The sequence below is a fragment of the Pan paniscus genome, chromosome 7 (assembly GCF_029289425.2).
Source record: "Pan paniscus chromosome 7, NHGRI_mPanPan1-v2.0_pri, whole genome shotgun sequence".
NCBI lineage: Eukaryota > Metazoa > Chordata > Mammalia > Primates > Hominidae > Pan > Pan paniscus.
Genome location: NC_073256.2, coordinates 83,676,461 through 83,703,495, shown reverse-complemented (window position 1 = coordinate 83,703,495; position 27,035 = coordinate 83,676,461). Strand labels below are relative to the sequence as shown.

General features: G+C 39.1%; 1 protein-coding gene across 1 annotated transcript in view; it reads right to left on the bottom strand.

The window, feature by feature from the left end:
• PREX2 (phosphatidylinositol-3,4,5-trisphosphate dependent Rac exchange factor 2) overlaps positions 1–18,959 on the bottom strand; it is a 285,119-nt gene extending 266,160 nt beyond the window's left edge. Inside the window, exons 1-2 of the mRNA XM_063606803.1 lie at positions 18,909–18,959; positions 18,248–18,539 (exon numbers count right to left, since the gene is read on the bottom strand). Coding sequence (XP_063462873.1) covers positions 18,248–18,388 — 141 coding nt within the window. The 5' untranslated portion in view covers positions 18,389–18,539; positions 18,909–18,959. The remainder of the gene's footprint in view (positions 1–18,247; positions 18,540–18,908) is intronic.
• Positions 18,960–27,035: the final 8,076 nt, after the last annotated feature.

The following is a 27,035-nucleotide window of genomic DNA, read 5'->3' as shown; positions in this document are numbered from 1 at the left end:
TGTCCTGACCCTCAAGCCTCCTGACATGCACTTGGAATAGGCTCCTGTATGATAATCAGTTGTTTCACAATCACAGAAGAGGAAAATGATTTTCTCCTGATTTATTTCATATTTCTTACTCTGAAGTTGAAAGAGGATTACCTCTTGATCAAGAAAACATGAGTTTGTAGCTATTAGTGTGAGAACTCTAACTCCAAGTTATGTTTGGTGTATTTTCCCAAACTAGCAGCCCAACAGAATCTCTGTAGGAGGTTGGTGGAGCTGAGAACTGCCAAGTAAGTTATTAGGCTTTATTTGAAAATTAGTTCCATCAGAGACATAGGACCATAAAAATAGATTAGGGGTATGGTTATTTTTGCTGGCATAATTAATACCATGTTGTTGAAAGGCTGATGGTCATTACACTATTCCTTCATATGAATAGGAATAGTTCTCATTTTAGGTTTGAGGGTTTGGGCCTTTTTATTTATTATAATTTTTAGTGTGGGGCGGTAGTTTGATGATTAAACTGTATCTGAACTTTACACTGCTTTACATGAAATTTAGAGGCCATGACTCCAAGGAACAGATTTCGATCTGTTTAGATTAACAGATCGAGATTAACTCACCTTCAACAACTGTTACACAAATATACACCATCAGGTCAATAAACAAAACAACTTCACACTTTGACTTCCCAAAATGGAGATAGCTGATTTCTCTCTTACTATTTCCCATACTTATGGAATCTCTAAGCAGATTATAACTACAGCATAAACAATCAAGAGGAAAAAATATGGAAGGGACTGGGAATTAGAGCAAATTGAGCTATAGAAATTTTAGAAATTATAGAAATTTTCAGACCGGAGTGAGACTCAGATGATGGGCATAAGATTCTCTAACTCTCTTCCTTTTGTTTGTAGCAACCCATTTCACCTGTGCTCACCTGGGAATGTATGTGAGCTGAAGGAAGAGACTTCCCATTTTTACACAGTGGTAGCAAAATGAACCCACTCACCAAAATAAATGGCAACCTTCGAACAAGCTGTCAGGAAGAATTTCAAGTTTTTCCTGAGGTTTCCATCTCCAGAAGAGACCAGACTTGATGTATAAGGAAGGTCCCAGCAGCTGGTAAATATTCTTCTAAATTATACAATAATCATAAAACATTAATAAACCTTCCTAGGTGGAAAATGGACTTGAGGGAGTAACTACAAACCAACTGTCTCAAATGTTACTCTAATCATCTCAGGAAGTAAGTTTAAAAGCAATCAAAATCTACCTCTCCTTGGGTTATAATTTTGGTCCTAATCCTTATTATTATGGGATGGTCCATCCCTCAGAGTCATCACAAGCCTAAAGGCCACACTCAAAGCTACACAGTCAGTGCCAGAGGCTCCTGCATGAGAAAAGATACAGGGGGTGATGAGACCAGAATACCTGAGAGTGGGCTCAGCAACAGCAACGACATTTCTCTAAAAGGTAGCAGAGATCTCTGAAGCTGCTGCTTTGGCTGTGGCATTCATAGACCACAGAGAGAGAACTGAGCTGGGTTAACCCTTGTCCCCGGTTCCTTTATGACCCCCTGCCACGTTCAGACATTGTCTTAGACCAAACTCTAAATGCGGCCTCACTCCCCAGTGATAACCCCAACCAAACACTGTGCTCTTGATAAATGAGCACTGTCAGCACTCAGGGCCTCCAGGTCAGGCTCTGGCATGGTGACCCCAGCCATACGACAACCTGATGACTGGCATGAGCATTAAGACGCTGAGCAGAGTGCGGCAGAAAATCTCAAAGCCTCCAAGTAAGAGCTACTGATGGATTGAAAATTCTGTTACAGAGTTCAAGGAGTTTTACATATCTGATTTCCTTCCTAGGCACTGTATCTTGCATTATTTCCTTAGGCAAGTCTTGCCTTTAAAGTTCACCCGTATCCTTTGCATTCTTGTGGGTTAGTTTGGTACAACGGCTATTAGGTTAAGGCTGATTGTCTCCATTTTGTCAGATTCAAACCACAGTCAAAACCAGTTCCCCTGAAAAGCATAGATAAGAAACCCAGGATTTTCCTTACTTTGAAACAATCAGGCAGACAGGTCACAAATAGCACAAAAGAGAAGTGGATGCAAAAGATTTCAACTTTCTGTGGTAATTGTGTTTGCACTTCCTTTTAACTTTTATAATGTATGAGCCACAGAAAGGTCTCCTTAAAGAGAAACAGGAAGAAGAAAGCACATAACCTTATCAAAAAAATACAGACAGCTAAATTCCTTCCCTTTGGTTATACTTTTTAAAAGCCCAATATAATTATTCACCCATTCCTATTCTGAAGTTGGTAATGATGATGGTAATAAAGCTATTTCCTTTTCTTTGTGCTGCGAATTCAGTGAACCAAAGAATGAAGCTCCGCAAAAGGCTGCTTAAGAAATATCATTTCTACAACTAACCCTGAAAAAAATGTCAGCACCAGAATCCGAGCTCCCAGATTCTATTAACAATTTAGTCAAGAGCCGACGTTCCAGGATGCTAAGGAGAAAGGGAATATTTTCCACAGTCCTCAAGTGACCTTTCCCCTCCCCAGTCTCTGGCAGAGGCTTCCAATAGCACTTTACAGGCCACATAGGGGCCTCTTCCAGCTGTCCACAAGCCTCAAGGGAGTCATTTCTATAGGGCAATCAGAGAGACAATACCACAGGAAGAAAGCCGGGGAGGGTTTGCAAGGTACTCTTTTTTTTTTTTTTTTTTTATACTTTAAGTTCTAGGGTACATGTGCACAACGTGCAGGTTTGTTACATATGCATACCTGTGCCGTGTTGGTGTACTGCATCCATTAACTCATCATTTACATTAGGTATATCTCCTAATGCTATCCCTCCCCCAACCCCACGACAGGCCCAGGTGTATGATGTTCCCCACCCTGTGTCCAAGTGTTCTCATTGTTCAATTCCCACCTATGAGTGAGAACATGTGGTGTTTGGTTTTCTGTCCTTGCAACAGTTTGCTCAGAATGCAAGGTACTCTTGATCCTTCCTATCCCCTTTCAGTGAAAGGCCTTAAATAAGAAAAATGTATGAAAGCACCTCATACCTTAGCTTTTAACTCACGTCTGGGATTATCTAAGGCAATGGTCATAAAATGGCTTTTAGAGCCTGCTGCACATTCAAGATCTCCAATTCCCACCCCTGCCCCACTTGTTCAATGCTTCCATCCCCTCGCTGCTAAAGGATACTTCATTTCCAGCAGAAGCTTTTCAGCCTATGGTGCCCCAACTGCACAGCGTGCTGGGTTCCCATCCATGATGAATTTGAATGTTGGCTGCAGTTCCACTAGACATGGAGCTGCTGGGCATGAAACCTTATTGACAAAACACTCCACAAAATAAGCTCCTCAATGGTATAAACACAGAACAGAGTGAGGCAGTGGATTTTAAAGTTTGCACCTTTAAAAAATATATGCCTATTATATTAAAGTCAATAGACTGAAAAATAACAACTAAAGAATGACACTAGTTAAAGCCTTAAGTCTTAGTGTCACCATGCTTTTTCTAATCTGTTCTATTAACTTTATTTATTAGCAATGTACACCTGGGTTTAATCTCACCTCTGAATTATCACTACACTGAAGATTTAAACAAGAAATCAATTGGCACTTTCCTCCTGGATATTGCCTGTTAAGGTTAACAGTAAAAAATAAAAATTCTTTCAAATATTTTTAGAGATTTACAAAAAAGAAGAGTGACAGAAAAGAGTGAATGCCTGCTTTTTCATCTTACATAAAATGTCAAAACACATGCACACTTATTCCTCTACTCTGCTTCACTTATTCTCCCAGGCACTTAGACTAGCTAATATATCATATACTTTACTCATTTATCTTGTAGCTCCTAGGTTAGAGTCGGAGCTCCATGAAAGCAGGAATTTGTAATGCTTGTCAGTGCTATATCCTCTGAACCTAGAATAGTGATTGGCAGACAGTAGGTGCTCAAGAAATATGCCTTGGACCATGAAGAATAAAAATATCTGGATTTTGAAAGCAATCATTGGAGAGAATCAATCACAATGCTTAGCATATTAGGGGTTATTTTTTAGGTTGCCTGATTCATTGCTGAAAATAAGGTTTTTCACTTAATAAAGTTGGTTTTGCACATTAATTTATAAATAGCTCTGGTTGCATTTTCTTTTTGTTGTTGTTGTTTGTTGTTTGTTTGTTTTTTAGAGACAGAGGTCTCACCATGTTGCCCAGGCTAGATTTGAACTCCTGAGCTTAAAAGATCCTCCCACTTCAGCCTTCCAAGCTCTGCCCAGATTGATGCATTTTATGGTAATTCCTTTTTTCTCTTTTACAGATTTTTTAGTTCTGTATTATTTGAAAAAAAAAACCTGTAGATTTTACTTAACACATATTCAGTACTAAGGGAAATTACAGAATATCATAGAGGAGTTGGAACTTTGAATTGTGACATACTGGAAAAGAAATAATTTATAGGAAGGATATATAGTACAACATAGTAAAACTATAGGCAATTTATTTTCTTTAAATGTTAGCAGACATTTTCTTTTTAAAAAATTTATTCAAATATCCTAGCTGACTACCTAGATCTCTCATTACAGTTTGCTTATACTTTCACAACATCATCAAAGGTGAATCTGACCCAAATCCTCATCTATAGAAATACATATATTTAAAATTGAAGATCCAGTCAAGTACTAAGCTCTCGAATTTTCTGACAATCCAACTTATCATGTTCCTCATAATGAAGTCAACCATAAGTAGAAATTTTTTAAAAATCTTAAATCCCAAAGAATATTTGCTACCCTCAAAACATTTAATGATACAGAGAAGACCCAACTTACATGTGAGAATTACTAGCGCACTAAAAATTATACAGGAGAAACATCAACTTCTCCTATTTTAATTGAAAGCTATGCTCTTCCATCAATAACATGATTCCTTTTCGGACCCTAAAAATCATATGGTTGTGCTAATTGTCCTTGCTAGAAACTGAGGAAAATGTCTCTAGCTATGTAACATGACCCATTTACCAAACTTCATTCTATGACTACCAGAAGGCCATTTACTCTCCCTCCTCTATCCTGTCAAACAAAGTAGGTCTGGCAAACAGAACACTCTCAAGAATAGTGATCATTTTTAACCATGGATTCATTTAATATATGTTTAAACTACATTAATGCTTTTCACCTAAGCAATCAATAGAATATCCACTGAATGCAGACATACACACATTTTGGACTGTGTGTGTATATATATACATATACACATATATATACACACACACATATATATACATATACACTCATAATAATTACATATGTTAATTATACAAACTAATTTTATGTCTTTGCCTCAAACGTCTTGTGATTTGATCATATATAGGATAAACACATGAGCTATATTTAAACACAAAGCCAAGGGTTCAAACCTGTTAGGAAGCACTGTAAATACACAGAGATCCAAAATGATCCCAGAGGACTTAAATTAAGCTGAAAATAGCATCAGTACCAACATATATTAACAGATATGCCAATGGGAGAACTAAGGTTTTCTATTTTTGAAAGTTTCAAGTGTTTCCTTATTTCTGTGAGGGAAACTCCTGACTTCTGGGTAATCTTTGGCTCCTGAGTGCTTGCCTGGCTCTAACCCTGTCTTGGATTGACCATAAGCTCCTGTTGCTCTCTTGCGCTTGATGGTTTGCCTGAAATGAACTACTGTTCCTTCCTGATTTCTAGCTTCTGTGTACTTCCGGAGTCAACAAGTTCTGCGTCCCTGCTCCAGCAAATGCCTTGGTTTTCCTAGTCCTGATTAATCACACCATTCCCACAATCCAGAAGAGTCCGGGCTGTGATTCATCAGCAGAACATCTTGGAAGAGCTATACAACTTTTGCAGTGGATCTTTTCAGAACCCCCATTCTCCCAAATAGGAACTGACCAAAATGTCCCCAGGTGTGAGATTACAATGATCCGAGCCTTGAAGGTAGTTCTAAGTCGTGAGTTAATGAATATGCAGTGCCTAACACATAAGAAACACATAACAAAAACAGAATTTCCATATTATCTTGGAATTTTTTTTCTGGAAACTTCCACAAAATTTTAAAATTACATAAAATCACCAAATACCCCAAAGCCTTTCTGTAGTGAAAGCCAATGGAAAAAAAAACAAAAACAACCTTGAGAGCTCTGGAGCTCTTACAAATATATCTGAAGAGAGAGATAAATGTTAGATGGATTGCTATGTGGGAAAGAATATATTATTTTAGAGGGAAATAATCCAAATTATATTTTAAATACAATAGGTTCTTACAGTAAAGGAATCCAATAATTAATATAAATGATTTTCTAAGGACAGGAGACTAAAGTATCAATGGATACAAAATGTGGCAGAGATGACCCTTTGCCCCTCAATATTTATTCCAGTGTCATTATTTCAGTGTAGAACTCCCTAAGTTTCAGCTGGGCACATGGCTGTCCAGCCAGTCAGCGTATTTCCCAGTCTCCCTTAGAGCTGGATTAGCCATGTTACAAAGATCTGGCCATGGGGATGAGAGTGAAAGTGATGTGTGTCATTTCTGGGTCATATCCTTAAAGGGAGTGCTTGCCCTCCACTTTGTCTCCCACCCTCTGTCCCCCTGGGGCTGGAATGTGAAAAGTGTAGTGGTAAGTCAGCTTCAACCGTAGGGAAAAGGACAACACCCTACTATACTGGTTCCCCCACCTTCTCTAACCCATTGGAAACACCTAGAGCATATACATAAATACTGAGGCCTGGCTCTCACCCCCACATACTCAGATTTCATTGGTCCTAGGGGCTGGTAGAGCAATAAGATAAAAGAAGCAGGAGTCTCTGAATAACCTGATGCGGCTGAGCTGCTAACCCCACTGGAACACCACTGGGGTATATTTAATTTAAAAATTAAATAACTAGAGTTCTAAGAGAGAATGCAAAAAAGGCCATGTTGATTACATATGGCTTTCCTAGCCACAAACAATCCTTCTGCATTGTTCAAACTACTGTTATTTGGTCTCAGTTAAAGCAGCTGAACAAATATCCTTACGAATAAACACAAAATTCTGGCCTTCAGGAAGAAAAGAATATGTTAAGTACAGGTAAGAAAAAATACTACTCTTTTTCTAAAGGAAAAACTAAAGTATAACTATTGAAAACAAAAAAGGGCAGTTTTAGCTTAATCCGGGGAAATTATGGCTGAACTAGAGATTTATTAAAGAAAAAACAAAAAATAAACTAAAAATATTAGACAAAGACAGAAAAAAGATACTAAAGTTGGCCAATTCATTAATGATTTGCATAAGTCAATGAGGCCTTGGTATCAAAATGTGATGATTTTAGGACAGAGTTAAAGTTAAATAAATATTGATTTCTCTTATAGGCCCATTTTTGACAGGACATAGGTTAGACTGCTTTAAGACATGGTCTTAATAAGAAATAATAAAGATATAGTCTCCTTCTATTTTGTTGCTCTGTCACCCTGAACATGTACCTTCCATTTCATGTTCTAAAATGGCTGCCCCATCACCTGCCATCACATCCTCATACCAGGCAGGGAGAAGAGGGAAAGGAGAAAAGAGAATGCACACTCTTCACAATAAGGGCACACTGCAGAAGTTACCCAGGCCACTTCTGCTCACACCCCACTACCCAGAACCTTTACATAGGCCCACACTTATCTGCATGGGAGGCTGAGAAATGTAGTCTTAAGCTGGACCTAAAACTTTTATCACTATAGAAGAAAAGAACATTGGGTACTGGGGACACTTAGAAGTCTCTGCCAGAGGTTTCATTATGAAGTGGTACAAGAAAACTTGAGATAAAGTTGTGTCTAGAATATTCAAAATACATTTTGTAAATATATAAAATATATAAAATTGGCCAGGCATGGTAGTTCACACCTGTAATCCCAGCACTTTGGGAGGCCGAGACAGGTGGATCACCTGAGGTCAGGAGTTCGAGAGCAGCCTGGCCAACGTGGTGAAACCCCGTCTCTATTAAAAATACAAAAAATTATCCAGGCGTGGTGGCAGGTGCCTGTAATCCCAGCTATTTGGGAGACAGAGGCATGAGAATCGCTTGAACCCAGGAGGCAGAGGTTGCAGTGAGCCGAGATCATGCCACTGCACTCTAGCCTGGGCAACAGAGCAAGACTCTTATCTCAAAAAAATAAAAAAAAATAATAAAATATATAAATACAAATATATTTATATATAAAATTATAGAAAGCCAAATTTGGCATAGTTATACAGTATAGAAAATGAAAGCCCCCTTCATCCACATACCTCTGGGAAAATAATGAATTCTTAAAATAATCTTGGAGTATGTGGGTGCGGGACTAACATTTAGGTCAATTAATAGAATATAATAATGCCTTTCCATAGATGGTCTCCTAGTGCTAGTGATAGAAATAAGGCTTTGGAATGAGAGATGTTATTTCTGGAATCCTAAAATTTCTTTCTTTGGGGCAACAGTCTCAAATAAGAAAAGGCTGGAACTCCTAGGAAGCATGAAAGCAAGGCCAAGCTGAGGCATTACAAGGCACCAAGGGAAAACATTAGCATTTCTTGCACAATCTCTGAAAATGTGTCACCATCTATAAAGCCTCTCCTACTGGCAAGAAGGCAACTGAAATAGATAATTAAAATAACAAAAGTGGCAAATCAAAATCAAACATAGATATCAATCCATATTTGACTCTTTCTGAGAAACAAAGTTTTCAGATGAATAAAAATGTTTATCCATCTATATTCTATATTGTGATATTTTCACTGTAAGACCAGAGAATATTTTTATATCAGTATTCTAAATTTAATCAGATGGAGTCATTTCTTAAGTACTATACAATTTAACCTTTCAAATGAAGGGCTTGCCTTTTAATGGAAAATATGCATTTCACATTAATAACAAAACACAATGTCCTTGGCTAAGATACTCTCGAGCAAAATAGATCCCTTTTTGTACACTATGCTCCATTATATGTAAGGCTATACAACAAATTTATTCAATAAATCAAAGTCTGAAATCACCGATACTAATTAGAAGTGCTTAAAAATCATAACTTCAAATTAACATATCATTTTCTTAAAATTTCAATCATTGAACTCTTGGATCAAATGCAATAGTTTATGAAAATGGGGGAATTTTTTTAAAGCAGTTATTATTAGATGTATCATCATGTGAATAGTTATGTTCAATACCAGGGAAAAAGTGACCCAGCCACACTTTTAATCAATGAAACATTTACTACAGAATGCTTTTCCTGAATTTTTGATTGTTTGAGGCAACTACAATGTTATAAATCAAAGATGATTTTAATGTAGCTAATATTTTAATAAATTGTAGATTCTTCAATTTACAATTATAATTAAATCAAAGATCTTGATTTTAACATAGCTAATAATATAATTCTAATAAATTCACATTTGAAAATTTTTAATAAATTTAATAACACTTTTAATGAAGAACAAAAATCTATCTCATGAAAAGTAAATATAAATAAAATGTTTAAAGAAATAATGCAAACTAAAACAATTATTTTCAGGTCAAACCAATAGTGCTGAAAACACAGACATAATAATTTTATTTGGTATGAAAATATAATACCAGGTATATACTAAAAGAATACTTAAGAAAATGCTGTTTAAAACAAGTGCTGAAGAAACTATAATCACACTAAAATGTCAGATAAATCATTTTCTTTTTTTTACATGGCTAATGACTGATATGTGCATCAAATGTAAAATAGAAGTTTTATACTATTTGCACCATGGTTTAAAAAATGGTTGTCATTATTTCTGAGATTTGAACCTATTCATACTAGATGTAATAAACCAGAAGTGCTTACGTCTCTACTTGAGCTCCTAAATTTGTATGTTGTGTTTAAGAAAATCACATTTAAAAGAATAATTGAACAAAGCCTATCATACATCCACCCTCAGATGTCCAAGCTCAATTCCCTTTTCTATTCCTGAAAGTGTGTGTCCAAATCATTACGGTTCTCTTCAGGGCACTGCCCTCTCAGCAACAACAAACAACAAAACAAGAGCAAAACAAAACAGAACATCAGACAGAAAACCAGAGTTCAACTTCATAGAGGAAGAACGACCATCGGATAGCAAGCAACCTCCATACTTGCCTCTCCCCTAAAGTGGCCCTTGTCCTTACTCATAAGTTCCTTCTGGAGGAAAGCCATCCCTCCCTGGTGGCTCCCAGAACACTCCCTCTCCTGCATTCCCTAGGCCCCGCTGGAGTTCTCAGAACCTTCTTCTGTTAAACTTGTCCTTGTGCCTCCAGGCTTGGAAAAGACAGGGTGACTGACAGACCAGGCTGGTGACTCTCAAGCTGGTCTGAGCACGTGCCAAGCTCAGTCTGTGGATAGACAAGACAGAGGAGAGGGAGATAAGCTTGGAGTTTAGGGAGGGGGAAAAAAACCCACTTCCGGCCGGGCACCGTGGCTCATGCCTGTAATCGTAGCACTTTGGGAGGCTGAGGTGGGGGAACTTCCGTAGCTCAGGAGTTTGAGACCAGCCTGGACAACACGGTGAAACCCCGTCTCTACTAAATCAGAAAAAGTTAGCTAGGCATTGTGGCATGTGCCTGTAGTCCCAGCTACTCAGGAGGCTGAGGTAGGAGAATCGCTTGAACCCGGAAGAGGGAAGGTTGCAGTGAGCCAAGATCGCGCCACTGCACTCCAGCCTGGGCGATAGAGCGAGATCAATAAATTAATTAATTAATTAATAAAAAAGAAAAGAAAAGGAAGAAACACTTCCTACCTATCAGGACTTTACCTACAGAAGCTGATTTGAATTTCAGGCCAGCCCTGTGAGGTATTATCAAATGTGTTTTCCAAATATGAAACTGAGACATACAGAGGCTGTGTTGTTTGCCCAAAGAGAGAGTTTGTAAGTTTCAGTGCGAGGATTTTAAACCAGTTCATCAGATTCTGTGCCATGCAGTTCACCTCACTGTCCCAGTGTGGGAGGGAGAGCCTCTGGTATGTGTTCACAAGGGGCCACAAAGACCATCCCAGGCAGTTCCACTAGCTGTACACTGGAGAAGCAGCAGAATTTGTAAAATGCACAAGTGACAGCTTGCCCATTCTTAGTTTTACTATGTTTTACTATGGGTATGTTACACAGCAAGATGGCTCAGAAAATTTCAGAAAATTTTGCCTTGTCTTATCTCCCAGTGCCATGGGGGTGCTTGCTATGCTTCCCCCAAAGATGCCATTTGCCTTCTGCCACTTTCTGTTTTCGCTGCTTTAGTTCCCTTTTTATTGTCTCTCTACCCTTGGCTAGGCTCATCTGCCTTACCCATCCCTAGACAAAATCATCCCCTTCTCTCCTCGCAGTTACCACCAAACTCCTTGAATAGTTTGTCCATCATCCTTCACATCCTCAGCTTCCACTCGTGTCTCAACTGGTTCTGACAGTCTGGCTTTTGCTCACACACGCTCTACTGAAGCTAAAACCCCAATGACATTCTAACTGCCAGATCCAGCGACCTCTTCAGTCTTCACACACCCCACTTCCCTCAAGTCCTGCCACTTTAAAGCGACCTTTCTTTGAAAACTAGATCCTTCCTTGGCTTTCAAAGTATCAACTTCTCCTAGTTCTTTGTTTCAGCCTTCGATAGCTCAAAGTCACCTGCACACTCTACTCTTCCTCTATCCTTTAAACATTGACTCTCCAACACCCTACCTTTTGTTTGTGTATTTTCTTCCTCTAATTGCTCTCCTTGTGCCATCTCACTCAACTGATGGTTTCAAAATACATGATTAGTTAATTTTTAGATCTCTCACTTTTGGCCCATATTATTTCTCAAGTTCCACATTCTTATCTTCAAAAATCATAGTAGTATTTGTGGCTCAGCTCAACATGTCCAAAAGCAAATTCATTTTCCTTTTCCTCCTAGTGCTGTTCTGTCCCCTGCATTCCAATTCTCAGTCAATGACACTACCCATCTAGTCTTCAAAACTAGAGACTTAGCCCCATCCTATGTTCTCCATTCTACTTAAACCTCCACTTCTGAGAGTATACAAAATATTAAAGCTTCTACCCAAAAAAGCCCTCATAGTTGGGCGTTTGATTTGTTTGTGGTTTGGTTTGGGTTTTCTGTTGTTACTGTTCTTTTATATTTTCCAATGCTTCTACCCCAGATCAGACTTTCCACATTTCTTACCTGGACTAATGCAATGACAGACTCTTAATGGGTAACTAGACTTCAATCTTTGTTCCTCAACCTTGTCAACAGAATTCTCTTGCTAAGAAACAAATCTAATCGCAATAGCTACTATTTTTATATTAAAGTAATTGGTATTATAATAGGGTATAATTATAAGACTGTTTCAGACCCCTAAATGTGAGGATCTGCCACGCTGAGGTCACATAACACATGCAGCACTTTGGGGATGGATAATTCTCCCCGTATAGCACATTCCTCCTCCTCCTTTAGGAGCCAGCTCTATCATCACCTCTTTCCAAAACTTCCCTTGACTCCCCAACTGAAAGAATCTCTATTGCCTCCACGTGACTTTGCTTATGGCTCTAGTGTCGCAGCTCCCATAGAGTATTGTGATGACCCAGCACCTAATATAAGCTGTGTTTGTCTGCACAGGCTGCCATAATAAAATACCACAGATTGATGGCTTAAGCAGAAATTGATTTTCTCACAACTCTGAAAGCTTAGAAATCTAAGATCAAGGTGTCAGTAGGTTTGGTTTCTCCTGAAGCTTCCCTCCTTAGCTTGCAGAGGGCTGCCTTTTCCCCATGTCCTCCCAAGGCCTTTCCTCTGTACACCCCAGTATCTCTCTGTGTGTCCAAATCTCCTCTTCTTTGAAGGACATTAGTCAAACTGAATTAAGGTCTACCCTATGACCTCATTTTAACTCGATCACCTATTTAAAGGCCCTATCTACAAATACAGTCCTATTCTTAAGTATTGGGGATTAGGACTTCAACATATGACTCCTGAGGAGGGAAACAATTCAGTCCATAACATAAACCTTAAGCATAATGTGCTGAATCAATCATCTTTGCCTGGAAGAGTCAGGTCATGACTTAAAGAGTTTGATTTCAGATGCATTCAAATCCTGCTTTGTTTGCTTTTGCTTTGTTTGCCTGTTTTTCTGTTTTCTTGAGCACCTGCTATTTACAAAGCCCTGTGTTTAGGCCAAGAAAAGCATACATAGGAAGTAAATGCAAACCCCCTTTTCTCTGGGAATTTGCCATCTAGACAAATGTTTTTTCTAACTGCTTTTACGAAAGCTCAAATCTGAGAAAGGTAGAGCCATGCACAGAGAAGCCAGGGTGACAATCCTGAAGCCATAAAATCTAGCTCTCCAGCAGCCCTTGCAAGGGCCTCTGGAGCTCCAGGGAGCATAATTTGAAAGAGCTAAGAGACATGCATATATTAAGCTGAATAATAGAGTGAGGATGCAATTGTTTAAACTCCAAGGCGCCATACTAACTGTGGTTGTTGTTACCTGGAATATAAAGTTTTCTCACTGTCTTAAAATCAACTAATGAGCATTTATAAGAATATCATTAAGAAGACTACACTAACAAAAGGAAAACAAAGAAGGAGGAAACAAAGAAGAGAAGTGGGGACATATAGAAAGGGTAGAAAAGGAATATAACAGAAACAAAAATTCTATCTAATGATGATCATAGGCATGGCTCTTAATAACAACTGTAGCATCAGCAAAATAACAGTAACTACTTATAGGACCCTCTTATGAGCCAGATGGGCCAAGCCCAATGCATATATCTTATCATCCTTACAATACCCCTGAGAAATGCTATTGTTCTCCCTTCTACGAATGAAGAAAAAGGGGCATGAAAAGTTAGGAATGTGTTTAAAATCACAAAGCAAATTAGAGATGGGACTCAAATACCAAGGTATCCAAGATCAAAGCCTGGACAGGCAACAAACTTGAAAATATTTTGTTTATGACAAGACACATAGCTTGAAGTCATTGTTTTAATATGCCCACAATGTGGACTAGCCATGCATTCTGGTTTGCCAGGAACAATCCCAGTTTCCATCTGTTTCCCAGTGTCATTATTAATAGCACTCCCTTTCACCCTCAGAAGTGTCCCAGTTTAGACAGTAAATTATATGGTCATCCTGCCTCATTGCCACTGACCCACAGTGTAAATGGCCTACACAATTTTCCAGGCCCAGTGCAAAATAAAAATGTGAGGTTTCTTGTTCAAAAAGCAGGGGGCTGTGGGGGAATGCTATTAAAGGTACTGAAATATAAAGCTTTTTTCTTTCACGTATCTGCTCTGCTCATGTCCACCGTCCCATCAGACTTCATTTGCAAAACACAAGGTCAAAGATAAAATTGGCAAGAATTTCAAGATGGCAATAGCAGAGCATTAAAACAAGCTGGGCATCCTTCTCAGCTGAGAACCGTGGGCCACTGCACAGGATGTGCATCCATGAAGCCAGCCCTGGGTCTTCCTTTTCTCTGTCCACTCACATGAGTCTGTCATCTCGGCAGGCTGTGTCACAGGTTTGCAAACAGGAAACAGGTTGTAACTTACTATTGTCCAGACTTTGGATGTTAAATACTGGATGTCAGGTTCATGTAACCATTTATTTAGAAGAAATGTTTGAAAATATTTTTAATAAAGCACAAAATTTCATTTCCCAAGCAAAACAAGAACATAAATTCAAGCAAATTAGGTCACTCTCTACCATTTTATCTGTGACCTAAAAATAATTAATCTAGATCGTGTAACCTATCCATGATCTCCAACAAAAATTTAAAATATATGAAACAATAGTGCATGCAAAGTCTTTAATACCTCCATACCTGATTTAAATCATGTTTCTGTTTTAAAGGCAGGTACCACATGTTTAATTTGAAATTTTTTGCTGCATAAATTCATATGTGCCTGAGCAAAACTGAAAATTCTACTATCTATTTAGACCAAATGGAAGAAAACAGGAAATCAAAATGTTCAGGATGATTGAGGCACTATCCTTAAAAATGGAGTGGGAGGATAGAGGATGGGTCAACTCATTGATTCATGCATGCACTCAACAAGCATTTATTGAGGACCTACAATGTCACAAGCACTGCACACAATTATGGAAAGCACAGGCACACAAGGTGGTATGCCCCTGTCCTCAAGGAGGTCTAACAGAATGAGACCAAAGTAAACAAATGCACCCATCAACTACTTTGGGTACTATGGAAGAAGGAAATGCAGGGTAGAGTGGATACAAAGCAAGCAGCACCTGGGAAGAAGGGGCTAACTGAGCCTTGAAAGCCCAGTAGGAATCCACCAGGTACAAAAGGAAGGCCCCAGGAAGAACAAAGGCAGAGGCCTGAGGAAGCACAGCCCACCATGGAAAGAGTAGCCAGCTGAAGACACAGAGCTTTGTTCAAACAGCGGTGTGTGACTGGAGGCAACTACAGAGAAGATGCAGATAGACCCATACCTTAGTGTAGAGAAGAAAGGCAATGCTCATGGGCTGTCTTGGGGATGGCAGTGGGGGAAGACGCTCTTTCCTTAAAGGCCAAAGTGTGGGAATTGAGGAGAGAGAGGGCTCAGAAATAGGAAAGATTTTAGAAAAGCTTTTCCCTCTAGCCATATGATTTCTTTTTTTTTTTTTTTTTTTTTTGAGATGGAGTCTCGCTCTGTCACCCAGGCAGGCTGGAGTGCAGTGGCATTATCTCGGCTCACTGCAACCTCCACCTCCCAGATTCAAGTGATTCTCCTGCCTCAGCCTCCTGAGTAACTGGGATTATAGGTGTCCACCACCACGCCCGGCTAATTTTTTGTATTTTTAGTAGAGACAGGGTTTCACCATGTTGGCCAGGCTTGTCTTGAACTCCTGACCTCAGGTGATCCACCCACCTTGGCCCCCAAAAGTGCTGGGACATATGATCTTTTTATAAAGCTAATAATACCATTTTGTTTGCTTATTTATAGGGCAGTTAAGTAAAAATATGTTCTTAGTAGAACTAAAAATATGTTTTCTACCTCTTCTTCCTCTTCCTAATAAAGATTAGTCATCCTTCATCCATGTTAATGGCTTAAAGCAATAATAGAAATGATTAATGACTAATCTAACAAATATTTAATTTGACTTAGGAGTAAACTATCAATTTTTGGCAACAAATTTACCACTCGACTTATTTAATACTATGGCTAATTTTTAAAAATAACTTCTATTGCTTGTTTCCATCTCTGATAATTCCCTTAGGATAGGTTCCTAGAAGAGGAATTACCAGGGCAAAGGGTTTGAACAGATTAAAAGCTCTTGGTACATATTAGCATAATCTAATATCAAAACCAGAGTGACTACATCAACTTCAGGTAACAAAGAAAACTCCATGGGGAATAAATGTTGCTATAAATAACACCCTAAAAAGAAAATCTAATAATGTATTATAAATAGATCTTAGGCTTTGTAAGCCAGAGTAAACTTTTATTTAGGATGGCATTCAGACTAATTAGTGCATTTGTGCATATAAACATAAACAGGCACAAATGATGCACAAAGAAAATGAAAAGTGGAAGAACCCATAAATTCTGAAAGAGATAAAAAGAAATCATGAAATGATGTTCTCCTTATAAAAGGGGAAAATTTATTTTATACTTTCCATACTTTCTTACCTAACTCTATATACTAACAGTAAGTTTTCTGTTGTAATGATCAGGTTTAAGATTAGAAGAAAAACTGATATTTTAAATAAAGATCAACAAATTGGTTTTTAATATAATTAGATTAACTGTCTCTGCAAATTAGCATTCTGCACAGTACTTTGTTCACAGATCTTCAGAAAGAGTAATTATGTAAGAAATGACTCAGATTCTTCAAAAGACAAAGAACTTTGTTACCAAAAAAGTTTCATGAAAGCCAAATTTAAAGCTATTAAAAATCAAATCTTAAAAACATACTTTTTTGACAATCTTTGTTACAAGGAAGTATATAATAATTCTATAAACCACCAGTTACCAGGATATTCTCAAATACCTGTATATTTGCAGAGAATGTGGCCCCTGGAAGTCAAGTATATTGATTTTGAGAAGTCAACCATAACGCAGCCTGTACATTTTACATCACTTGAGACATTGTTCTTTCCTTCTTGCCACAGCCAAGAAGTGAATTTTATCTGTCATGATTATAAGCAGAAAGTTGACAGATTTCAGAACACTAAGCAGGAAGTTTGGCACCTGAAATATTTTCCTTCAGACCAAGGGGGCATGGAATTGGTTGTTGGAAGGAGAAGGATTTGGATGAGATCACAAAAACTAAAGCTCCTGGTTCTTTGAATGATGCTCTCCCAGGAATCTGGGTGGAAAGAAGCCAAGGCTCAAATTCTTTGTCTTTTCAGCAATTAATAGGAAAAATTCAACTTTTGAGTGTTATCTCAGCAGTTACTTTCACTCAGTTTTGCCCCTTCGGCCCTAAAATGAATGAAACGTTTTCAAAGCAGATGGCAGTGAGTCAAGCAGAAACGTGGAATGTAAGTACATCCCCACTTCCACGAAGTCCCGAAGCTTGATTACAGCATTCTCATGGGCCATGTAAACAGGGGACCATAAACTGAGCAGAAGACAGATTTAAGCCGGGGCGGGGGCGGGGGGAATTGTAAGACTAGGACAGGGTGAGCGCCACATGTGGCTTTAATATCCAACAGCTGCTAGAGATCATCACCCCGTTGCTCTCTCTGTACCCCTACACCAGAATCCTCTGTCTCAAAGACCATAACTAAAGCGGCCACTGCCATGTTATCTGAGTAACGAACTCAAGCTCGAGCACATTCAAGGATTTTTTTTAACTTAGTGTACCTGAATGTAGCCGACTGGACCTTTAATCACTAAACCAAAGCTTTAAAACAAAGTCTCCAGGAAAGAACAAGAAGGAAAATCAATTACACAGTGCACTTGAGCAGACTGGGGAGGCGGGTAAAAGAAAAGTGAGGGAAGATAGGGCAGCCGGGATTCCCTGGACTGGAGCTCTCTTCTCTAGAGCTAACTTTTCAGACCTGGAGGTCTCCAAGGCCCCCGCAACTCAGTGAGTCTCGGGGCACTAACAAATCCCCGCGGGGGTCACCGCGCCCGCGAACGCAGAGTCCACACGTGGATTCCCGCGCCTGTGATGCCCCGACCCGTCCCGGGTCCCGGCACAAACAATGCCGCGCGTCCTTCCCGCAGCCACTCCGGGACCCGCGCCCCGCGCCGCCCGGACGTGCCCCTGCGTCTGCCGGGGACACTCACCGACACCAGGAACTCCAGCGTGCCCACATAGTCCCGCTCGGTCTTCTGGAGCTCGCTGAGCACGCACACGCGCAGGCGAAGCTGCTTCTCCAGGTCCTTGGCGCTCTCGGCGCGGCTGTCTCCGCGGCTGTCCTCGCTCATGGTCGGCGGCGGTGCGCAGCGCGGCGCTGCCCGCCGTGCTGAGCGCTGACCCGCGCGCCCGCTGCTGCCCGGCCCCCGGCGGCGAGAATGGAAAGTTGCCGCCTCCGCCAACTCCGAGGAGAGACAGAAGACTTTACATGCTGGGGAGAGGCTGGGCGCAGGGAGAGGAGGGGATCGGGCTGAAATCCCGGCGCGGGGGGCGCGGGGCTCTGCAGAGGAAACTCCTGGGAGTGGGGGCTCCGGCCAGGCCCTGCGCGCCCGGCCCCGCTGCTCTGGCCTCACACGGCCGGGGCTGGAGGGGAAGCGGCTTCGGCAGCCACAGCAGTGACTTGGACATTAATCAAAAGCTTTGTATCCGTGTGACTCCGACCCTTTACCCTTCGCCAAATCTCAGGAAAAAGGAAACACAACCCTGGGGAAGTACTGCGTACTGGCTAATCACACACACGCGCGCGCCCGCGCGCACACACACACACACACACACACACACACACACAGCAGCACTTGATATGGAACTCACAGGAGGTTCCCAATCCCAGGGACACACACTCCAAGGTGCAGCTCGAGGGTTACTCCTAAGCCTCCGCTATTGTTTAACTTTAATGTGTTTTGTACAAATCCTGAAAGCAAAGAAACAAGTCCCCACGGTTACATAACTGGATGGGAACAAAAACAACCACGGTATTGACCCTCCCTCTTTGAAAAGAAACACATTGATTTTTGGTTTCATTCAGGCACAAAACAGGTTTGCTTTTAAAACCCTCCAACTGAGAATAGTTCACAGGGCAGACACCCTCCAGTCTGAGCTTGGAAAGTCAATTAGCATAATAAATGAAGACACTATGGGAAAATGACAGCCTCTGCCCATGCAATAAACCCCAGATAAAATAAGCATCACCCTTGTACTGTGCTGTTTTCCATGTCTACAACTTTTTTCAACATCAAGATAGTATGTAAATCCATTGAGAGGCGAGGGTATTTGTGCCAGTTTTGTTTCTAAGAGCTGCTGTGATTTAAGACGGTGTCACTAATTGAAAAGATAAAGCTGTTGTTGAATGCTCATCAGAAGATAGAAAGCTAGATAGATAACGGAAATAATCTTAGATTTTTGAAGATAGACACACAGAACATTCTTGATTTTAAAGTTTATTGCCTTTTCTCACTTGGAAACTAAGCCTTAAATATTTCCAATACATTTAACAAACAAAACAATTTATATATTTTTTTGAATTGGTCTTATACACATATATTTTCCACAGATCAACTTCAAACAGTCTAAAACTAATGGCATTTAAATAAACTGAAGAGTGAATAGAGTTGTTGCAAGAAAGTGGTATGTTAATTTGTTGCAGTCACTGAAAGCATTAGCAAAACTCTAAAACATAAAGATGCTTTTCACTATATTTACATTAAAATAATTACCTATTGGTTTTCCAGATGATGTCTTTCCAGAGCATAGTGTGACCATTCCCCTCTGTAACCACACAAAGAAGGATTGTACTTTCTTTGTATATTAAAGATAAAATTTTCGAATGATGTACACAAAGCTGATGGGCAAGATGTGATTTTCCTCTTTCTTTTACAAATGACTATTTAGAGGTAGCCAAGAGCAAAGGGCAAACAACATAGATGGCTTCACACCCTGTGGCAGAAGAACAAAGGGCAAAGCATATTAAAGAGCAGACCTCACAGCACCTAGTAAACAATAAACAAAAGAAGCGGAAGACGTAGGAAGCACACATCCAGAAATGAATGGGAAATGCAAGCATGACTGAACCTTCTCCCCATGTACTACAGGCAGAATTTCTTCCTCCCCAGGTCTGCACCTTTCCCTAGGGAAAAAAGCAAATAAATAAAGCAACTTTCTATCAGTTGTTCTCCTAGATAAAATAGAATCTCTTGTACTAATTGTCCCCAGTAAAGAACTGCTTATGCAACTTCCTTCTATCAAAAAATTAGTCTATGGACAATCCGTTAGGGCTGCAAGCTCATCTCTGAAAGCAGGACACTTGAGTTTGAATCATTAATGGGGTTTTACCCATCCAAATCATTTACCTCAATTCCACAAACATGCACTGAGGATCTCTACGACCATTGCGTAGTGCGAAGGCCCAAGAGCCACAGAGACCCTGATCTGCAGACACATATTTCTCAAGGTGGCTCACAGACCATTGAATTACAATCACCCGAGGTCTTGTTAAAATGAACATTGCTGGACCCCACCACAAATTTGTTGAATGAGAATACCACAGATATCTGCCCTAAATTCTCTTACCAAGGTCCTCAGATTGTTCTTAAACTCACTAACGTTTGAGAACCACCATCTAAAGACTTACAGTTGAGTCAGGAAGAGGGTCAAAGTGACATGTAGCTCTGTTTAAAAGGTAAGATGCAATGAATGCTTTGCAAAAAAAAAAAAAAAAAAAATTGGTGTAATGGAAGCTAGCAGAAAAATATTCATATTTAACTGTGTAAATTCAAATTTCTCTCAGAAGTGCTTGTGTAGAAATTCTTAAGATATTTAAAGTTTCTGAACACACTTCTACTCCTTGGTCTACTCCTCAATACCATTTATAATTAATGAACAACTTCAGGACACCATGTAGTGCTTTCTGCCAGCCAGCTCTCAATGTCTTCTGTTGTGCTGGCTAGAGTTCTTAATTCCTCATCAAAGACATAAGAGCATAAGAAAACAGGGCTGGAGTATCTGGAAACCTTCACTTTGATGGTAAATAAGGTCTTTCATAAACTCTGAATGTGCTGTATCCCTCCCCACTTCCTCTATTGAAACTTTAGGCCCTGTCTGCCAGGAAAAGGAAAGCAACAACCAAAATGATGGACAGGATCCAGTTTTTTTCCTCAAATACTAATGAGGTTGAAGCATCCAGTGAAAAGGAGATGGGAGAAAAGAAAATAGAGGGGAGACTAAGTAGGAAACTAGCTCAACCATTGAATGTATTCCATTTGCATGAACTTGGTGTGGTTAGAATCCATTATCATATGGGAGGTTAAGGCTGGAGAATCACTTGTGCCCGGGACATCAAGGCCACAGTGAGCTATGATCACACCACTGCACTCTAGCCTGGGTGACAGAGCAAGACCTTGTCTCCAAAGAGAAAATAATAATAATTTGTTATCATAAGGTTCAAAGAGTCAAAGCACAGGGCACAGTAAGCTTCCTTTGGTCAGGCCCAGAGAAGGGCTATTCCTACACTAAAAGCCTAAAAAATACAAAGCTGCCTTTTTGGAAAAAGAGAACTCCTTGGTCATATTTCAGATAGAGGTCATTTTAGCCTTTCTGCCATTTCACTAGATCAAATTTGATGCTAAACTTCAGTAGAAGATACAGCACAGAAAATAGAAGGTTGCTTTATTGCATGCCTGTCTTGTTAAATAGGGAACTCTAAGAGTCAGACTGCTCTTTATCGGTAAATTACACAGTAAAGCTCTTTATACAGTAAAATTGATTCTGTCATTTTGTTTACTATTCTGGCCTATAATAGACAACTCTAGATCATATATATATACACACACATATGTAAATTTATATTTTTCATACATATTTTATATGTGATATATGATATATGTTTATATATGTATGTATACATATATGTGTGTATATATAATTATATATATTATATACATATAATTATATAGAGAAGACTATCATAGACACATTGGAACTATATTAATACACATTTAAGGCTCTTGGACAATAAGTAATTCTAAAAATATTTATTAATTTATTTTACAGTTCATGCTTAATTCCCTGGTAACTTCCACTTAATTTTTTTGGCAATTTACTCATAACAAGCACAGGATGTTCTAGAACATGCAATTAATTCTACGATACCAGTATAACAAGTTTAGAATATGTATTGTTTAAAAGATGAAATGCAGTTTTCATAAACCATATTTTATTCTCCAATACAATGTTTTATGGCAAACTAAATCAATGTTTGGATAGTATTACTTTAGCATGAATCTATAGTTCTTAAAGATGCAATCATTTTCAGATCAGACTAGCTTTAGACCAAATCATCATCATAGCCATCATCTAACATGTAATGGATAATCACTTTCTCATTATGACAACTTAATCTACAATCATCCCAGTAAAATAAACAGCCAATTTTTGTCTGTGAGTTGTCTCCGAAGAATATCATCCTTGCAGTGTCCATCTGACTTCTAAGCCTTCCCTCCCCATCACTTCCTAAAAAAATGTGCAACTGCACATGCCTTCAAGCTATGCTACATTACTCTTCTTCCTGGAAAAATTTCTAAAGAGTTCTGCTCATTGCCTGTGGTAGGCAGAATAATGGCAGCCCAAAGATATTTGCATCTTCAGCCCCAGAACTATAAATGTCACTTTACATGGCAAAAGGCAATTACCTGCTGATATAACTAAGTTAGGGACCTTGAGAAGAAGAGATTTTTCTGAATCATGTGGGAGTTGGGGGTGGGCAGTATAAGCACATGAATCCTTAAAAGCAGAGAAGCTTTTCAGGTATGATTATAGAGGGAGATGTGACTGAAGGAATGGTCAGAGAGATGCAACATTGCTGACTTTGAAGATGGAGGAAGGGGCCACAAGCCAAGGATCATGGGTAGCCTCTAGAACCTGGAAAGGGTCCTCCAGAGCCCCCAGAAGGAACACAGCCCTGCTAACACTTTGATTTTAGTCCAGTAAGAACCTACAAGACAATAAGAAAAGTGTGTGTTGTTTTATACTATTGAGTTTGTTATAATTTGTTACTACAGCAATACAAAACTAATACATTGTCCTAACTTCTTTACCTCCAAATCTTTTCTCAATCCCTATAATGTGGCTACTCTCCCACTGCTGCAATGACACTCATCTGATACAGATCACTAATGTCTTCATGTTTTTAATTCCAATGCATGCTTTTCATTTCTTGTCTTATTTGACCTTCCTGCAGCATTTGACAGTGTTGGTTCTCTCTCATCCTAGGAAAACTTTCTTCCTCTGCCTTCTAAGATGTCAATGTTCTCTCGTTCTTTGGATCCCTATACCCTTTCCTTGCGGAGTTCTCTTCCTGGACCCGTCTCTAAATCTTTAAATTCTTAAATTGTTTTCTACAAGTTGATGTTCTTTGGAGCTTGGTCCTCAGCCTTCTTTTTCTTAGTCTCTCTGGGTCATTTATTCATCATTTCCTATTCCTATTCCCAATTAGTCAAGGATTGCCCCATTGGGCATTAATTGACTCCTGTACTTCTTTGTTGCCCATGCATGAGTGCCAAGAGGCTTACACAGATAAGATTTGAGTCAGGAAGCAAGAAAGGTGAAACACTCTTTCCTTGTTGCTGTATGCAGTTGTGAAAGCACCTGTGGAACTGGTCTCATGGTCATCAGGAATAAGAAAAGAGGTCAAGAGAGTTTTTCCTGGAATACAAGAGGGTTCTGACCCTGCTCCAAATCCTTCAGAATACAGGCAAATGTCATGTATCACATGAGGACTCTCTGGCCTCATTCCATGCCACTTTCCACTTTGCAATGTGCACCCCTGCCACCGTAGAGTACTTTGACAATTCTTACAATGCCAAGCTCCATAGTGCAGTCTTTTTCTCTTAACAAAGCACTGAGTACACTTTATCATAATTGCAGATCAATTGACAAGATTCTCTACAGACAGACAACAGTGTCTTGAAGGAAAGGACCCAGAGCCTTCCCAGAACCTGGCATGCAATTGTAATTCAATAAACACTTGCTAACTGAATATATGAATGAATTGATGGAAGAATAGAACACAATAGAACTCTGTTGGCCTTCTAGAGCTTAATCACTCTATCTCTAAACAAGATAGGTCTGACTTGGTTTTTTGTTTCTCCTTTATCCATTCTTTAATAAGAGAAGCCAACATAAATATTTGTGTAGTTTCCTCAGAGAAAAATGTTCTCACAGTAAACAATCTTTGCTGTGGATTGTGAGCCTGTGTAGAGGAAAAGAGGAAACTACAAATATCACATTTATTTTATTATATTCTCAAGGAAGTATCACTCATCTTACCTGAAATGTGCTAATCACATAATCAAATCCATCTATCCTGCACCCAAACGAACCATAAAAAACAGAGTGAAAGGGCCAGGCGCGGGGCTCATGCCTGTAATCCCAGCACTTTGGGAGGCCGAGGCGGGCGGATCACGAGGTCAGGAGATCGAGACCATCCTGGCTAACACGGTGAAACCCCATCTCTACCAAAAATACAAAAAATAGCCGGGCGGGTGGTGGGTGCCTGTAGTCCCAGCTACTCGGAGGCTGAGGCAGGAGAACGGCTTGAACTCGGGAGGCGGAGCTTGCAGTGAGCCGAGATCGCGCCGCTGCACTCTAGCCTGGGTGACGGAGCAAGACTCCTCAAAAAAAAAAAAAAAAAAAAAAAAAACAGAGTGAAAGAAGTGTATGATAATAAGTTCAGGAGAGAAATCACGATTACCAAAGTACAAAAACAAGTTTACTGAAAACAGATATTTAATGTATTAGGCCTCTTTTAGTAATGGAGAAGAATCTCTCTCTTCTGGAATACTTCAAGAGTCATGTAAATATAAAATAAAACCATATAAAATAGCTTTCTTCTACCATTTTTAAAAAATAGACTTCATTTTTTGAACAGTTTTAGGTTTACAGAACAATGGAGTGGAAAATACAGAGGTTCCATATGGACCCTCATCCGTCTCCCACTAGTTTCCCCTATTAATATATTGCATTAATGTGATAAATTTGTTACAGTTGATAAGCCAACATTTATATAGTATTATTAACTAAAGTCTGTAGTTTACGTTAGGATTCACTCTTTATGTTGTACATTCTATGGGTTTTGACAAATGTATAATGGCATGTTTCCACCATTATAGTATCTTACAGAATGGTTACACTGTCCTAAAAATCTCCTATGTTCCACCTATTCAATGTTACCTCCCCCACTCCAAGCCCCTGGCAACCACCGACCTTTTTATTGTCTCCTTAATCTTGTCCTTTTCAGAATATCATGTAGTTGGAATCATACAGTATGCAGCCTTTTGTGAAAGATATAATGTATGTGTCTAGATTCTCCTTTTTTTGTATGGGGATATCTAGTTTTCTAGCGCCACTGGTTGAAAAAATTATCCTCTCTCTATTGAATTATCTTTGCTACTTTTCCCAAGATCTATTGACCATATTTGTATGTGTCAATTTCTGGCTGTCTATTATATTCCATTGATCTAATTTATTCTTTTGCCAGTACCACACTGTCTTGACTACTGTACATCTCTATAGAAAGCTTTCTAGTAAGTCTTAAGGCCAGGTAGTGTCAGTGCTCTGACTTTGCTTTTCTCCTTCAATATCGTGTTGGCTATAATAAGCCTTTTGCCTCTCCATATGAACTTTGGAATCAGTTTGCTGACATCCACAAAATAACTTGCTGGGATTCGGATTGGGATTGCATTGAATCTATAGATCAAATTGGGAGGAACTGACATCTTGACAATATTGAGTCTTCCTATGTATGTACATGGAATATCTCTCCATTTATTTAGATCCTTTTTCTTTCATCAAAGTTTTGTATTTTTCCTCTTATATAACTTATACATATTTTCTTGGTTTTCTACCTAAAGTATTTTTTTCTTTCTTTTTTGGTGCTAGTGCAAACAGTCTCATGTTTTTAATTCTAAATTCCAATTGTTCATTGCTGGTATGAAAGAAAGCAATTGATTTTCTTATATTAACTTTGTATCCCACAACCTTGCTGTAATTACTCATTAGTTCCAGGAGTCTTTTTTGTTAATTTAGGGGATTTTCTACATGGACCATCATGTCATTGGTAAACAAAGACAGTTTTATTTATGTCTTCTTTTCCAATCTTTTATTTTCATTTTATTTCTTTTCTTGTCTTATTTGGTTAGTTAGCACTTGCAGTATGATGCTGAAAAGGAGTTGTGAAAGCTGACATTATTACCTTATTCCTGGTCTTAGTGAGAAAGCATCTAGTTTCTCACAATTAAGTATGATGTTAGCTGTAGGGTTTTTGCAAATGTTCCTTAGCAAGTTGAGGAAGGTTGTGTCCCCTTTTAGTTATAATTTTAATTCTGATATTGATAACCTTGTGCCAATGTATAATATACTTAAGCTACTATTTCTTGTTTTTGAAAATTTGGGCAATGTCTCTGGCCTGCACACCATACCCAATGAGACGATTAGCAATTCTGCCCGTCTCTCTGCCTCTCACCACCTTCTACTTCTACCTTCTGAGCTGTATCTTTAGTAGCAGGTTTGGTAATATTTAACTTGTAACCACATGTAAGTCACCCATTTTTCTTTCTAAAAGCTTAAAATTAATAAACAGGGTATATATTATACAATTATTTTAATAATGCTAACTGCAGAAACAAATCATATAAGATTGCATCTCATTCTCTCTGTGACCAAAGTCATAACCTTCATGACACTCAAGGATCACTTCTAGGTTAAATGGTTTCTGTGTCATTACACACCATCATTGCTGAAAGGCATGCATGACATCTCTTAGTTTTCTTCATATTTGAACCATGACTTTGTTACACAGCCTGTTTGTTCATTTTCTGTTTTTGTTTTCTATTTTTGGTGGGGATCCTAAGTGGAAAGAAGAAATATATATTCTTTCTTGACATACTC